General features: G+C 39.9%; 2 protein-coding genes across 2 annotated transcripts in view; one reads left to right on the plus strand and one right to left on the minus strand.

Moving 5' to 3' along the window:
- Positions 1-15,002, plus strand: part of trak1a (trafficking protein, kinesin binding 1a) — a 346,028-nt gene that overhangs the window by 170,399 nt on the left and 160,627 nt on the right. The gene's annotated exons all lie outside the window — the stretch shown is intronic.
- Positions 5,387-7,102, minus strand: LOC146658703 (protein FAM200C-like). The gene has a single exon (XM_085424157.1). The coding sequence runs from the start codon at positions 7,100-7,102 to the stop codon at positions 5,387-5,389; it is 1,716 nt and encodes a 571-aa protein (XP_085280283.1).

The raw sequence follows: 15,002 nt of genomic DNA on the forward strand, positions 1-15,002 counted from the left end.
TATATATATATATATATATATTAATATCAGGTCAATACAGGGGCACTATTATGGGCAGAAATCTGTGCCATCAGAAACTGAATTTGAATAAGTTCAATTTGAATTTGAATTGCTCCGATTGAATCTGAATTGTAACTTGAATAAATGCTTTTGAAAACTGAATTTGAATTAGTCTAATTTGAAATTGAATTTATGGTTTGAAAATGATCATCACTAAATTGAAATTGAATTTTATATTTTGAAAATGAATTGATTTGCTTTGAAACGGCATTTTATCCTTTAAAAATTCAGCTCTCGAATAATTTCAGTTTCACTTCTCACCATTCAGTTTCAGTTCTACAATTCAATTTCAGTTCCAAAATTCAGTTTTTTGGAACTTACATCCGATTCCGGTTCAAGCGCAGATTAATAGAACTACGTTTTACTAGCGGACCGAAAGTGTTACTGACGGGAATCTACAGCGTCTTGAGCTGAATTAAGACTTCAGAAGTCATTCGTCATGTCGAATGACCAGCGGATAAACTCTCAGGTTGGTAATAAATGTATTACATGTATAAGAACAAGCGTCATGTTAACAAATGATAGCCGTGCAGTAACTTTTATGCTTATTGTAGCTGTTAGCTAAAAACGCTAATTTAGCGTAGTTTGCCCTGAATTCAGCTTTGACAAACAAATATGATCGACTGTTTCTAGTAGAATTCCAGAGTTGTCATCTTGTACCCTCTCAGAGTACCCCCTCTGTATGCTTGCAGAGACCCCTACAGTAGGGAAACATGCAAAACGGTGCCCAAACCTTTGTATTTTAGCTTCATTTATGTCTTACACAGCATCCCAACTCTTTAGCTAACTTAATAACTTTAGCTAAAGTGAATAGTTAGTCTAATTCATTAGTGCAGCATTACTGGATCACCTCTGTTTGAAGTGATATAATGTGGATGTGGATGTAAGTTCCAAAAAACTGAATTTTGGAACTGAAATTGAATTGTAGAACTGAAACTGAATGGTGAGAAGTGAAACTGAAATTATTCGAGAGCTGAATTTTTAAAGGATAAAATGCAGTTTCAAAGCAAATCAATTCATTTTCAAAATATAAAATTAAATTTCATTTTAGTGATGATCATTTTCAAAGCATAAATTCAATTTCAAATTAGACTAATTCAAATTCATTTTTCAAAAGCATTTATTCAAGTTACAATTCAGATTGTAAGCAATTCAAATTGAACTTATTCAAATTCAGTTTCTGATGGCACAGATTTCTGCCCATAGGTATCGTCACTGATTTCTAGAATCGATTCAATTCCGATTCACAAGGCCCCGAATCGATTCGATCCACAATTCGATTTAATTCGATTCGATTTAAATCTGGGAAATTTTGACAGTCAGAAATATTATAATTCAGATCAGTACATTTACATATTTTTGTATCAATAAAAAGGAAGCTGACACACGCAAGACTTTATCACAGGTGTAAGCGTCACAGCAGATGCCTTTGTGTCAAAGTAGCTGAAGATAAAACACAGAAAAACATGAAGGTGATTTTCCTGGCCTGGGATTTTATAAAAAATATTCTGCAGTACATCAAAAACGAAAGAAAACCATTAATCAACATATGAACATCACCTCTGACGTTACAGCGGTTTTATTAGAGACACGGCTAAGCGTTTTGCATTTTGAATAATTTTAAAAAGTTTAAATTTGTTCAGTATTGAACAGCAGAAATGAGGTTTTCTTTTCAGAAGAATGTAAAAGGGGGAAAAAAACAGCGGCCGACAGCGCTGTAAACTATGGTAGACTTGTGCGTAGCAAGCAAGCGAATAACGCAGAAAACAGATTTTTAGACGGGAAACTGTTCTTGAAGTACAGAGAGAGAGAGAGAGAGAAAGAGAGAGTGCTGTGCATAATGGTGGAAGCAAAACAGTAAAAGTCAGAGTGAATTCATGACGATGTTTATGTGAAGCGTAGTTTGGATCTTCTTTTGCTGCTGGTTCGGTCAATATTGTTTGGAGAGAGATCAAACTAACAGCTTTAGAATCAGCGCATAAAGGGCGTGAACACAAAGCACGGACCCGCCGACAGATCAGAATCAGCGAGCTGTCGGCTTTCAGCCCCGACTGTGAGAAAGGCGACATCTAACTGATTCTGATTCGCGGGTCGCGCTGTGTGTTTAAGTCTATGTGCAGAATCCGTGTACCTGCTCTCATTTACTGTCTTAGCTGTTTGGTGGTTGTTGAAATTTTGTGAGATTTCACCAGAGATTCTGGCATTTCGGGCAAAATAAATTTATATTAAAAAATCGATTCAGGATTTTAATGAATCGATTTTACGTTATCCAAGCCAGAATCGATTTTAATCGATAAATCGATTATAAAAACCCACCCCTACTTTTAACGTATAAAGCTTATGTAGAGGAGAGACGTGTGTTGTGAGTTATGAGATAAAACATCAGCAATTTGCAAACACATTTCAGTTACCACTAAATGACCCAGGGTTTACTTTCCCAAATACTCAGTTAACCCAACAAAACACGCCTTCCAGCTTTTCATTGATTTTGAATCTGGGTTTTTTTTTGGAGACCTGGAATATAAATGTGTCTGCCTCCAAAGCACTTTAGGGCAGCTTAAAGTTATAGACATGACCGGCAAGACAAAAAGGTTCAGAGATTTTTCATAGTGCATGTTTGAGGTATATTTTTTCCCAAATGATAATTTATTTATCACAATTCAGTGGGTTTCATACTCAATTTAGCAGATATAAATAACCTCTCCCTTCGAATATTTTCCTGTATTTTTTATTCCACCACCACACCATACACTTTCTTGGCAGTTTTTCTCAGCACATACTTCAGTCATATTGCAGACTTCACCACAGTACAGAAAGCTAACTTGTTTAGCCTGCACTAAACTGTACAGCATTTTAACACAACCTCTGAGTAAGACACAGTTAGCATACTTCAATTTGTCTTTTAAGACTTTCACGACACATTTCTCTGCACCAGCGTCACATACGTGTTTCACTTTTGACTTCCTCATGGTGGTTAAGGATAGAAATAGAAATGTCTGATCACAGATCAGTTGCCCACTTTGCCTCAGTCCATTTTAAAAGAGCTTGTGCTCAATGAAGATGGTGATGTTTCTGGTTCTTGTTCATATGTGGCTTCTCCTTTGCAGAGAGACAGGGCTTTAACCTGAATTTGTGACCTGTGTTCACAGACAAGGATTTCTAGAAGTGCTCCACTACCCATCCCATAGTTTTCATGACAGAAACCTGGTTTTTATGCAGTACTGCCTGAAGATCAAGGGCCAATTTTAATTTTTAGCATTGTTCCTGGTTGTTAGTGCAATTTCCCTAGTACGTATACCTTCCAGAAAAAAAACTTAGTATTCCAAAATGCTTTGATAATTTCCAGGTTGGATGGAGCCAAGTCCTGATGACCACGGGCTGGTCTGAACCAAAAGACCCTTGTGTTCTTACTAAATTAGTCTTGGCTGTATTTAGTAAACTAACTTAAAGAACAAACAAACTATGACCAGCCTTATGCTGCACACATTACCGACTGCAGCATAAAGCTGGATCATAGGTTTTTTAAAACTTTGTTAAGTTGTAGCCTTCAAATGTCCTCTGTGTTTCTGGGAAAGTATCAGAATGTTCTCCCTTCTTGTATCTTGACCTTATCTTGGAGTGGGTCAAGGGCGTAGATTTGGTTTTGGCATTGGTGGGGACGGATGATTCAACCACTGAACCCTGCCCTGTTTCTTTTTTTCCTTTCTGTCTTTGCTTCTTGATTAAAAAAAGGAGAAATATACTTGCCTACATATGCTATTCTGCATGCTTTTAAACCATTTAAAATTGCAGTTCATAGTTTTATATGTGAATTATATAATGTTAAATTACTATAAAAACAAATGACTGACTAAGTATTTTAGGCTTTAGTTTACTTCAGCCATATTCCACACAAATCAGGTATCATACAAACATAAAAATAGCTTCAAATACAGTCATGACAATAAAAGAAAATGACTTTAAGGACTTAACAACATTAGTTCAGTTATAGTACACCAACATCTCTAACACATTAGCACTAAGGGAACACTGAATGACCTGGTGGTTTTTGTCCATAAAACTGCTCATCTAAGATGACCACAAAGTAAAAGATCTCTTAGCAAAATTATGCAACATTTTAGGCACACTACACTATTGCCCCTATCAAATCAGTGAGCTGGGATTTTTTATTCTAAACATGAACTACTGTTACAGCAACAGACATGGACTACTGGTGCCCTACACAACAACTCAATGTCCACTATGTGAAGGAGCCGAACACATGCTTTCTCCTCTCGTTAACTGAGATAAACTGCTGGCATATTTGTTTTACATCTATACTGTCCAGTCTCTCCTGGTGGACCTTAGCGATCTTTTTAGTCTTCTGAGAGCACTGAAGCTTCTTTCAGGCTCAGTACATGCGTTTTATCCTCAGATTAAAATTATTATTCTGTGCTTGATGTGCCTCACCTTTGGCCCTAGCTCTTCCCCTCTGACTGCACTAGGACATATTGCTACCTGATAAAATAAAACATGGATTCGTGCCATATAAAAAGTGAGACATGTCAATTCAGATTCTTTGTCAAATATACACTAATGAATCAATTTACATCAGCAGCCTAACAATTGTCATGATAATAAATACTAGTTAATCTATAGCACCAAATCTTCAGTCAGTCACCTGTGACCTCGCCTCTTCACCTCTGTCCGAGCTACAACATGGCAGAGCTGCCTCTGTCAGCTGATGAATAACAGTGAGACATTCCACATACATGCAGTCACACATGTGCTTCAAATACAGTAATGAACCACCAAGTCATCATCCAATGTCACCTGTGATTCTTGTATCACCATTACTCTCTATCACCTGACAAATAGGACATACATGACAATAAGAATAAAATGTGTAGCTGCTTCAGTGTTTCTGTCAATTTGTGCAGATCTTGACTCATCAGTAATGTTTGTAGGGTGAGTGCATTTTTAAAACAATTTGTGCAAACTGCACTCCAAGGTGGAATATTTGCAAAAGCATGACTACCTCATGATATTTTGCCTCAAAAATGAACCCTATAAATATGTCAGTGCCATTAGGAAGAAATTATTGTGTCACCAACATTTTAATGTTAGACCAGTGGTTCTTAACCTTGTTGGAGGTACCGAACCCCACCAGTTTCATATGCGCATTCACCGAACCCCTCTTTAGTGAAATTTTTTTTTTTTTTTCAAATTCAAGACATAGATATGTTTTTTTACTGGTGCACAAAATGAGCCGTACATGAACATCACCTTGTTCAAAGAACAAAACCAACACAATGCATGAACTTACAACAAATTACATACCTGCAAATCAGTGTGACTTCTGCTGTTGCCTTTGAGAGACCAGTTCAGATATGCGTGGCTTCACCTTGGCAAGTGCCAGTCTCATGTCATTTTCACAGAAAAGTCTGTTCCTTTTCTTCGTTTTTATGTCCAGCATCGTCGAAAAGGATTGCTCGCAAAGATATGTTGTAACAAATGGTATAAAAAAATCCAGGGCTTTCTTAGCAATAATTGGATACTTGTCCATTTGTCGACACCAAAACGTTGAGAGTGTTGTTGTTCTGAAGAGTTGCTGTTGAACCTGGCTCTGCTGAATTTCAATGATTTCGTCAAGGTATTCATCATTGACATCTGCTGTCTCAACAGCAAACGTGAACGGCTGTCTCACCCATGCTGGATATGACTCTCTTGTAGGGAAATATCTGTCGAGAGACTTTGCAAGCTCATCTAAGTGCGTTGCAATTGTTTGCTTCAGTTCCGTGGATACAGAAACATCTCCGATTCCAGACACATCTTCGACCTTACTTACACAGTTGTCCAGAAGGGGGAAGTTTGCAAAGTTGTTGTTCTCTGTTCGTCGTTTCCATAACGTTAGCTTTTTTTGAAAAGCCTTCAGGTGTTCTTCCGCTTCTATGATATTGACTCCACCACCCTGCATCTGCTGATTGAGATGATTGAGAGCTGCGAATATATCAGCCATGTACGCTAAAATGAGAATGAACTCAGGATTTTTGAAGCAATCTGCATGACAGTGTTGGTGCTCTTGCAAAAACAGGGCTAATTCCACACGGATGGCAAAAACACGATTCAGCACCTGTCCCCGGGATAACCACCGAACATTAGAATGGTACAGAAGTACCTCGAATTCAGAGCCCATTTCTTTACACAGCTCACTGAAGATGCGGTGCCTCAGAGCACTATTTCGCACATAGTTCACACATTCCACCACTGTTTTTAATACTTCTGCCATTTTTGGAGGCAAGGTTTTTGTTACCAATGCATGCCTGTGCAAAATACAATGAGTCACAATGATGTGTGGTGCATCGGCTTTTACTAGCGCACCAAAACCAGAGTTTCTTCCCAGCATGACGGGAGCTCCGTCTGTACAAACTGCAGAAACCATGTCCCATGAAAGATTGTTGTCTTCGAAGAAGTCATCCACAAGCTTCTTCACATCGGCTGCCTTAGTTGTTGTTGTAAGAGGCTTACAAAATAAAAAATCTTCTTTTATCATGTCATCTTTCACATAGCGCACAAAAACAGTAAGCTGGCTTAGATTAGCAACGTCTGTGCTCTCATCGAGCTGAAGGCTGAATTTTGCCGGGCTTGAAATCAGATCGGCGACTACTTGAGCCAAGATGTCTTTACTCATGTCTTCTATTCTGTCGCTGACTGTGTCATTTGAAAGAGGAATTTGTGATAATTTACCTTCGGCCGCTGTTCCAAGTATCAGATTTGCCATCTTTAACGCGGCTGGTTTCACGAGTGTTTCACCAATGGTGTGTGGCTTGCCCTGCTTTGCGATCAGGTAAGCAACTTCGTACGATGCTGTGAGGATCGGTTTGTTAACGGGTACAAATCCAAGAGCAGGCAGAGTGGGCCTTTCATCGAATCTGGCTCTCTTCACCTTGAATTCAGCAAGTGTTGTGTTCTTGTATTCCCCGTCTCCATGCAGCTTCAAGAAGTGTTCCTTTAGTTTTGCCGGTGCGAGACTAGAGTTGCTCAACTTGGCGTTGCAAATCATGCAGATAGGATGCTCACTCCCATCACGTTCCGTGATACATGTAAATCCATATTGTACATATTCGTCCAACCACTTTCTTTTTTTGCCCGACATAGTTAGTATGGATTAAAATGTTAAAAAAAAAATCACGCGAAGTACTACCACGACATTCACATGTTGACTACTGCGCGCGCTACATTCCCCGCAGCCCTGATTGGCCAAGCAGTGTAGCATGATCGTCTGCAGCCAGTGATGGCCAGAAGGGGGCATGTCATCACAAATTTACACGATAATTCGGGCGTGGCTGGACCTCTGCGACCTCCGCAGTGGAGGCTCTGCCGAACCCCTGAGACCGACTCACCGAACCCCTAGGGTTCGATCGAACCCAGGTTAAGAACCACTGTGTTAGACATATAATTTTAACAGGCTCTGTAAACTAGTATCCTGGCTTGCTCGAGGCTGCCGTTTTCTCTGACAGTTTCAATCAAAATTAGAAATGCTACTCTGGGAGACTGAGATAACTAATAGTGCTGCCTGTTGTGCAGTTAGTTTCCGAAATACTTTTTATATCCAGGTTCTTCCTTTTTGCTGCCATCCTCCTCTCCTCCTTGCAGGTCCTCGCAGCGCAGGCTTGCAGCTGCTAAAACTAAACAGAGCTCCCTGAAAGGCACAGCCAATCACATTGGCCATATTTGTCACATGAGGTAGGACTCCAGTAGAGAACGTAATTTAACTCTTTCTTATTTAACTCGCTGTGTGAATGAGACGTTGACGGATCGTTTTTTTTTCTTTTTATCGGATTTGTTTTTCTTTACTCGGAGAGATCAAATTATTGGTGGGGACATTTGAATAATCGCTGGATATTGGTGGGGACATGTCCCTTCCGTTCATACCAAATCTACGCCCTTGGAGTGGGTCCATGTTAATATAATGTGTGTCTGTTTATAATATGTAACAACAAAGTCCACTGTGACGCTTGAAAAGTGAGTGCTTTATTTGACTCTAGAGACAACAGCTGTCAGATGGAGAAAACATTTGGCAGTGTGAGCTCTATTAGGAGAAAAATTGTTAACCAAGAAAAATGAGATGTAACTACTGGGAAAATCAGGTGTGTGAAAAGCAGAGGAGACACCTGAAACATACAAAGGCATGAACCTTTCACTTTCCTTTTTGCCATCTTCTTTTTATACAGTTTTCTTTTACCAAAAGACAATTCTGTGTGATAACTGGAAAAATTGTCTCTTTCTCTTGTTCCTTGATGACCTTTTTATCTCCATCTGATCCTCATCTTGATCTGATTGATTTACTAATGGGGGAATGTTTAATACTTGCAGTTTTTCAGTATGTAAAGAACTACAAGTTATCCTGCATTTTGAGCCAAACTTCAGGAATGTGTCATTCTCTGCATGTTCCAGAAGCAAATTTGATTACTTTCACATGTTTGCAGCATTCCTGGTTGTTAAGAGGTGAATTTTTCATAATAACAACCAGACACATAATAATAATAATAACACACACAGAGATACAAGTACAAATACACCAGGACTAATATTTGGGTAAATGTCCATTAGCAATTACCACCTTAACAGGCATTTTTGGTAGTCAAAAAGTAGTTGGCTAAATTGGTTGGCTTTATACAGACCCTGCTTTTAAGCATAGTCCTCAGATTTTGGGGAATGTTAACCTTCTTCATCCGTTCCAGTTTTGATGTGTGGTGCAATTTTAAAAGACCGTGCAGCTCATTCAGAACCACTTATTAAAAGATTTGAGTTCATGCCTACATTTCACCTATGCATCTGTACTTTTGACTGTGTAGAAGAATCCAAAATAAATTCAAACTTGACCACGATTCTTTTTTTTTAAGACACTAAAGATCAAAGCCCATGGTATTCATGTCCATGATGAGCGTATGTACCTTATGACCACAAGTGTATCTTTCTACAAATCCAGTCAACCAATCATGCAGCTGTGAAGTATTTTGAAGCTTTTACTGTTATTATTGTGAGATTGCACTAATGAAAGCTAAAATCAACACGTAAAACTCTTAACTAGAAAACTAGCATGTAAAACACCAACTAATCCATTTAAAATATTTAATGAAATCCTTCTAATAGTATAATAAATATTCAGTTCAGGTTTGCAGGTTGACTGGAGCCTATCCCAGCTTCATTGGGTGGCAGGAAAGGTGCATCCTGGAAAGATCATCATTCTATAGCAGGATTAGCAAAGAGAGATAGCCACCTATGGGCAACTTAAAATCACCAATTAACCCAACTACACTAACTGGATGTCTTTGGCACGAGAGAGAAAGCTGGAGTATCTGGATAGAAGCAATACAAACAAGGACGAAAACGCAACACGCTGGATTTCAACCAAGGACCTTCTTGCTGAAAGTCAAAAGTGCTAACCACTACCACTCAACCCCTCTCATTTCACAAAAAAAACCCCAAAAATCTGTGGTATAGTGATGTGCGGATCGATACTGAAATATCGATTCCTCCGATACCAGTCATTTATGTTCTTGAATCAATTCTCATATTAAAATATCGATATTTTAGTAATTTAGGGTAAATTTGTAGTTTATCATTAACAGGAACACAGTGGAAAGAAACTATATCATTTGGATTGTCTACATTGGAAGGAACTACTTCCTCTTCTGCCTTTCATAGTCATATGCGAAATATGGCTGTATAAATGTGTTGCAGCCCCTTGGCATGGCACTCACAACAATGGCTGAGCGTGAATGGAGTCATGTGTGGACGTATTTTACCTCCACAAACAGCCGAGACGTGGTTTGTGATACATGTGGCAAGAAAGTGAGGTGTTGTGGCCACTGTTATGGCCCTGTCCATAATCTGTTTTGGTGGCTGTTGTTGTCTGTGCCTTTAAGTCTTTGCAGGTCCCGGAGTGGATGAGCTGACGGCTGCTGATTGGTCCCCTGGCCATGTGATCTTCTTCAAATCCCTCACCAGCAGTTGTCCCGGGGCAGCCACTGACAGCAGCAGCAGACCTGACCCTGGCCTTCAAAACTTGAGATTTTTGTGCTTGTGATTTGTGCGGCTTTTCTGAGTTTTGTATATAGTGTGTATATTAGCTTTCATTGTACATAGCACATTGTAAATAGCACTGCAACAGAAGGGGTGAGCTGCCGTATTGTTTTTCCTTGCACTGTTTTCTCCTGTTTATTTCAGTTAGGGAGTTAGGTGTAGCGCTTGTCTTTTGTTTGATGTTTGATTTCACATAGGGTTTTAGATAGCACCTCCTCCTGACTTAGCTTGTTTTGTTTGTTATTTTGGCCTTTGTTCACCCTGGAGCTTCATTTTTGCAGTGTAGATAATAAAACACGATTCACTAAGGAATTGGTTTCCCTCTGTGTATGGTTTTGGGGACCAGGGCGGGGCAGTCTTTTCAAACTTATGTTGCGTTCCTGTACCCCTAGACTGGGGCGTAACACCACACCACTAACCTCGTCAAACACCTCAGGGTAAATCATATCACAGAATATGACGTCTGTTAAGGTTCAAATATCCTTTCCAACGGTCCAACCGTACGTCTCTCGCGGAGTCCTTTAGTGCTGCAGACAGGCAACATGTTCAAATTGCGCACAACTTCAGTTTTTTTATTTCTATATGATGAATTCTGCATTATTAAGTGATAAGAACAAGTAATCTGATATCCTGTAATCATTATGACGCTATAATTTGAGATACAATAAAAGATACAATAAATAAAATACGTTTTTGTACAAAGTATCGGTATCGGATCAGTAACGTCGATACCACCCTGAATTTTACTTGGTATTGGATCGGAAAGGAAATCAGTGGTATCGCACATCACTACTGTGGTACTGGATTTGGTCACAATACAGGAGTCATTTTAAGTACGTCTTTGCATCAGTACACATGCCCATCACACAGAACCACCTATTTACCCCTTTTCTTATCAATGGCACTTATGTACAGTGGAAACATAATAGTATTAACACCTTTAAATATCTTTTTAAAGATGGCACTTTCTTAACTTAAAGACCTCTGTTCAGAAACAAATCTTTCGGCTGCCCATCTATTTCATTATTTTTAGGCACAGCATCCAAGCTTCCAGATGTCCAACCGTGGGAGGAATAATTGTCCCTTAAGCCCAATAAGAAATGAATTATATCTGTAATATATAAACAACTCATGGATTTAGATGTCCATTTGGTGGTTATTATTAGGAGGGCTTGGAGTGGGAGTTAGGAATAATCTTTTTGGATCAGCAGTGGGAGAAAGCAGTATCCAATGTCTGTTATAGTACGTCCTGTGCTAGGCAGTGTTGGGTAAGTTACTTTAAATTAGTAACTTAGTTACATTACTAGTTACTTCTATCAAAAGTAACTCAGTTACTTCAAGTTACTCATTACTTTCAGAGTAACTAGTTACTAGGGAAAGTAACTTTGGTTTTACTCAGAATTCTCTTATTAATGTGTTGCTTCCATAACTTTGCCAGTCTTCTAGCTTGCTTATTGCCAGAAGTGCACTGTGCCACTTACCAATAGAAAGGAAAAAAATAATGTGCACATTTCCACGAGAGAAATCCCACGCCTGGACCGTCGTTGACCGCCGCATGATTCTAGCCTGCTTTTTACATCCAACACAAAAACTGCAGTCGTAGTGCTTTCGATTGTACTCAGAACTCGGAAATTCTGCCTTCTGAATAGGAAGATGTAGGTAACACCAGACTGCAGATGAACTGTATACGGGGCTGGACTGGGACAAAAAAAAAAATCGTCCCGGGGAATTTGACTACGGCCCATCATTATAGGAAAAATCATAAAGACTTTGAATGAAAACAAACACTGTTGTGACAGTGATGTACACTGTTCTGATGGTATATATGTATCAATCTATCAATTGTTTGTTGTAAGACTCAGATAATTATTTTTTTAAAAGCTAGACATTTTAAATGAGAATAAGAAAGAAAAGTATTTCCTTGTGCCCCCCTCTCCCTGTTAATGCCCTACCTGGGCCCCTGACAAAACTTTGCTAGATCCGCCCCTGCACAGTTACCAGCTGTCAGCTACTTAGAAAAGGATCCTGGTGTTATTTGTCTCTCAGAAACAGTTCATAACTTCCCTTCAACTCATTCATGTCACCTAAAAGGTAAACCTGTTTCTCCATCACCTGTTCGGCTGTGATGATTCAGTAAGGACATCTCCTGGTTTCATCTTCATGTTTCCCTCTCACCAGATAACCAAACCGATATCATGACCAGCAGCTTTTACGGCCCTGGCTCCAGCAAACATCAGCTGATACTAGAACGTAATATTAAATAAATTCTAACATCAGCTGATCAAGCTTAAACGTGCTGCTGTTGTTTACTGCGACATCCTCTGGTTTCCTCTTTCTGGCGCAAAGTGGGCGATAAATAAACAAGAGAGAAAAGCCGATCAGCTGATCACTGATCAGTTTTGTGATTGAAGTAGAAACAGGAGAGGGAGGGTGAGAGGATGAGAGAAGAAGAGGCAGCTGTGCAGCGTAAACACAGAATAACTCCAGCTTTGTGTCTTTTTTGTTGTAGCTGACGTCCGGGACAAACTGTTCCTTTTCACCTCAATACGAAACGCGTAATATTTTCTCTGAATACCAGACGATTCAGTTTTTTACGGGACAGTTGGCAACTCTAATAATTAACCTTATGAACAAAATAAAGTTCAACATCAGTAACATAGCACCCACCCAGCTGTATAGAAACTCCATCATGCTAGCTAGTACGCAGTACGAAAAAGTCAGCACAACGAAAATAAACTCCACCTAAACTTGGTTCATATCTGACTCAGATAGACTGCAGGTCATAACTTCTTACCTGAAGTTCAGTTCACCTGACACTCTCGGACCAGCGGCCACTTCGGGTCTCTCCTCTTGCCTCCCTTTTCCTTCATCCACCTGCTGGCCTCCACCACTTGCTAATGTTATTGAATCTGTGGAAGCTCCGCGATAGCCACCACACGAAGTAAAGAATAACGAGCCTATTTAAATCCCAGTAACGAGTAACGCGTTCCTGGTTTTGGCATAATAACTAGTTACCGTGCTCGTTACCACAATAATAACGTAGTTACTGTAACGCGTTATTAAGTAACGCGTTAGTCCCAACACTGGTGCTAGGTTACAACTTATTCAAGGTATTGTACAGGGTTTACTATTCGAAATCTCGCGTGTCCGAGATCTACCCACAAGTGGTGGATCAGTGTGAGAGATGTCATGCCACCCCATGTGACCTGAGTCACATGTTCTTTCTGTGCCCAAGACTCCATGACTTCTGGAGCCATTATTTAGTTATTCTTTCCAAGACTCTTGGGACCCAGGTCAGAATGAACCCTTTTTTGGCTATTTTTGGGCTTCCAGTTAATACTGGTCTAACTACTCCTACACACCTCAAAATATTAGCCTTTACATCACTTTTGGCTAAACTGGGCAGCATCACCTCATCCCCCATCACACTGAACACTGGTGCTCCACAGGGGTGTGTACTGAGCCCTCTCCTGTACTCACTCTACACCTGCACGGCCACTAGAAACTCTAACATCATTGTGAAGTTTGCGGACGACACTACAGTGGTGGGTCTTATCACCAACGGTGATGAGACGGCCTACAGGGAGGAGGTCAGCGCCCTGACCCACTGGTGTCAAGACAACCATCTCACCCTCAACGTCGCAAAGACAAAGGAGTTGATAGTGGACTTCCGGAGGTGCAGAGAAGTACACACCCCCATCACCATCAACGGCGCTGCTGTGGAGAGAGTGAGCAGCTTCCGGTTCCTTGAGGTACATCTGGCTGAGGATCTTATGTGGTCAGTACACACAAACAAAACAGTGAAGAAGGCGCAGCAGCGCCTCTTCTTTCTCAGGAGACTGAAAAGATTCGGCATGAGCCCCCGCATCCTGAGGACCTTCTATCGCTGTGCCATTGAGAGCATCCTCACTGGATGCATCACCACCTGGTACGGCAACAGCACCGCACTACTCTCTGGAGAGTAGTGCGGTGCTCTGAACGGATAATTGGAGGTGAGCTTCCCTCCCTCCAAGACATCTACAGGAAGCGCTGCCTGAGGAAAGCGGGGAGGATCATCAAGGACTCCAGTCACCCCAGCCATAAACTGTTCAGACTGCTTCCATCAGGAAGGAGGTTCTGCAGTATCCGGTCCCGTACCAGCAGACTGAGAGACAGCTTTTTCCACCAGGCCATCAGACTGCTGAACACTTCATAGACACCTCAGCTTCACTACTGGAACTTCAACATTATGCACTCCATACTGTATATAAATGCCACTTGTTTTGCACAATATCCAACTACCAACCTCTGTATATTTTATATATTTATTTTATTTTACTCTATTTAATTTGTAAAATATGTATACACACACACACACACACACATATATGCACACACACACACACACACGTAGATATACATATTTAGTATACACATTCAGTAATATGTACTGTACCAGTGTACCTGCGCATGTGATGTGACAATAAAAGTGATTTGATTTGATTTGATTTGACCAGGGGTCTGCAACCTTTAACACCCAAAGAGCCACTTGGACCCGGTTTCCACGCAAAAGAAAACACTGGGAGCCGCAAATACTTTTTGAAATCTAAAATGAAGATAACACTGTATATATATATATTTTTTTTTACCTTTATGCTTTGTGTGAACAACTAAAGTAAGTAAGTAAAGTTTATTTATTAAGCGCTTTTCACAGACAGGCAGTCACAAAGCGCTGTACACAAATATTAAAATAAACAATACAATCAATAAACATTATACACAATGTAAAAGATCAAATGTAAATAATGTAAAGAATATAAAATACGTAGATCAACAAAAGGCTTGTTTGAACAGAATAGTTTTTAACTGCTTTTTAAAAGAATCCACAGAGCAAC

Source organism: Rhamphochromis longiceps, linkage group LG11 (genome assembly GCF_057381845.1).
Source record: "Rhamphochromis longiceps isolate RC_006_pf linkage group LG11, R_longiceps_female_GT1.1, whole genome shotgun sequence".
Taxonomy (NCBI): Eukaryota; Metazoa; Chordata; class Actinopteri; order Cichliformes; family Cichlidae; genus Rhamphochromis; species Rhamphochromis longiceps.

Bases quoted from the DNA above. Each gene is read 5' to 3' on its own strand.
- LOC146658703 (XM_085424157.1), bottom strand. From the start codon at position 7,102: ATGATTTGCAACGCCAAGTTGAGCAACTCTAGTCTCGCACCGGCAAAA.